At 45.9% G+C, this 1,415-nt stretch overlaps 1 protein-coding gene across 1 annotated transcript; it reads left to right on the plus strand.

The window, feature by feature from the left end:
• Positions 1–930, plus strand: LOC308635893 (olfactory receptor 10D1B; the record flags this gene model as incomplete). Its single annotated transcript, XM_081270740.1, has 1 exon — positions 1–930. One exon carries the CDS (start codon positions 1–3, stop codon positions 928–930), a length of 930 nt encoding a protein of 309 aa, XP_081126866.1.
• Positions 931–1,415: the final 485 nt, after the last annotated feature.

The following is a 1,415-nucleotide window of genomic DNA, read 5'->3' on the forward strand; positions in this document are numbered from 1 at the left end:
ATGATGAATCGCTCAGTGGTGACTGAGTTTGTCTTGCTGGGCATCCCAAACACAGAGGGCCTGGAGACCATGCTCTTTGTCCTTTTTTTGTCCTTTTACGTCTTCACCCTCATGGGGAACCTGCTAATCTTGCTCGCAATTATTTCCTCTACTCGGCTTCATACCCCCATGTACTTCTTCCTGTGCAAGCTATCTATTTTTGACATATTTTTCCCTTCTGTGAGTTCTCCCAAGATGCTGTTTTACCTTTCAGGGAACAGCAGAGCCATCTCCTATGGGGGCTGTGTGTCCCAGCTCTTCTTCTACCATTTTCTGGGCTGCACTGAGTGTTTTCTGTACACAGTGATGGCCTACGACCGCTTTGTTGCGATATGTTTCCCTCTACGCTACACCATAATCATGAGCCACAGAGTGTGTGCCATCTTGGCTGCAGGGACCTCATTTTTTGGCTGCATTCAGGCCACCTTTCTGACCACTCTCACCTTCCAGCTGCCCTACTGTGGTCCCAATGAGGTGGACTACTACTTCTGTGACATCCCAGTGATGCTGAAGCTGGCTTGTGCGGACACCTCAGCCCTGGAGATGGTGGGGTTCATCAGTGTTGGCCTCATGCCCCTCAGCTGCTTCCTCCTCATCCTCACCTCCTACAGCTGCATTGTCTGCTCCATCTTGCAGATCCGCTCTGCAGAGGGCCAACGCCGTGCCTTCTCCACCTGCAGTGCCCACCTCACAGCCATCCTGCTTTTCTACATGCCAGTGGTCCTCATCTATCTAAGGCCAACCCCAAGCCCCTGGCTGGATGCAACTGTTCAGGTCCTGAATAACTTGGTCACTCCCATGCTAAACCCTTTGATCTATAGTCTGAGAAACAAGGAGGTGAAATCATCCCTGAGGAAGGCCCTCCACCTGATTGACTTCCTTCCTGAATAATTGTAAAGAGAGATCAATAGCTAACACTTCAGCCACACATCAGAGCTGATGAAATATTTTTATTTGGTTTGCATAAGGTATTATTATTATCTCTATTTTATAGCATGGGGGACTGAGATGCTGAGAGTTAAAGTGATTTGTCTTAGGATGTGTAAGGAACAAGTAGCAGAATGAAGACTCCAGGGTTGGTCTTCTCACACTGGGATCCATGTTTTCTTGTGGACATCAGAGGGCTCATAAAGAGGAAGAGAAGTTTTCCCAGTAGGCTGAAAAAAAATGGAACTTGTGCTTCTCAATATTAATTGTCTTCATGCTTTTTCATTTCTACACCTCGTTTTCTTCTCATTCTGTTGCTGTTTTATCTTGGCTAAAGTGATTGTCTTCTCAAAAATCTATATTGGAAAAGCTATCATTTTATTAGTCTAAAGGTTGTTGTTGAAGTGAGAGAGAAGCATCTCTATGGTTTCAAATAACATCCTGTACTT

The sequence above is a fragment of the Spermophilus citellus genome, assembly GCF_964194105.1.
Source record: "Spermophilus citellus genome assembly, chromosome: 2".
NCBI lineage: Eukaryota > Metazoa > Chordata > Mammalia > Rodentia > Sciuridae > Spermophilus > Spermophilus citellus.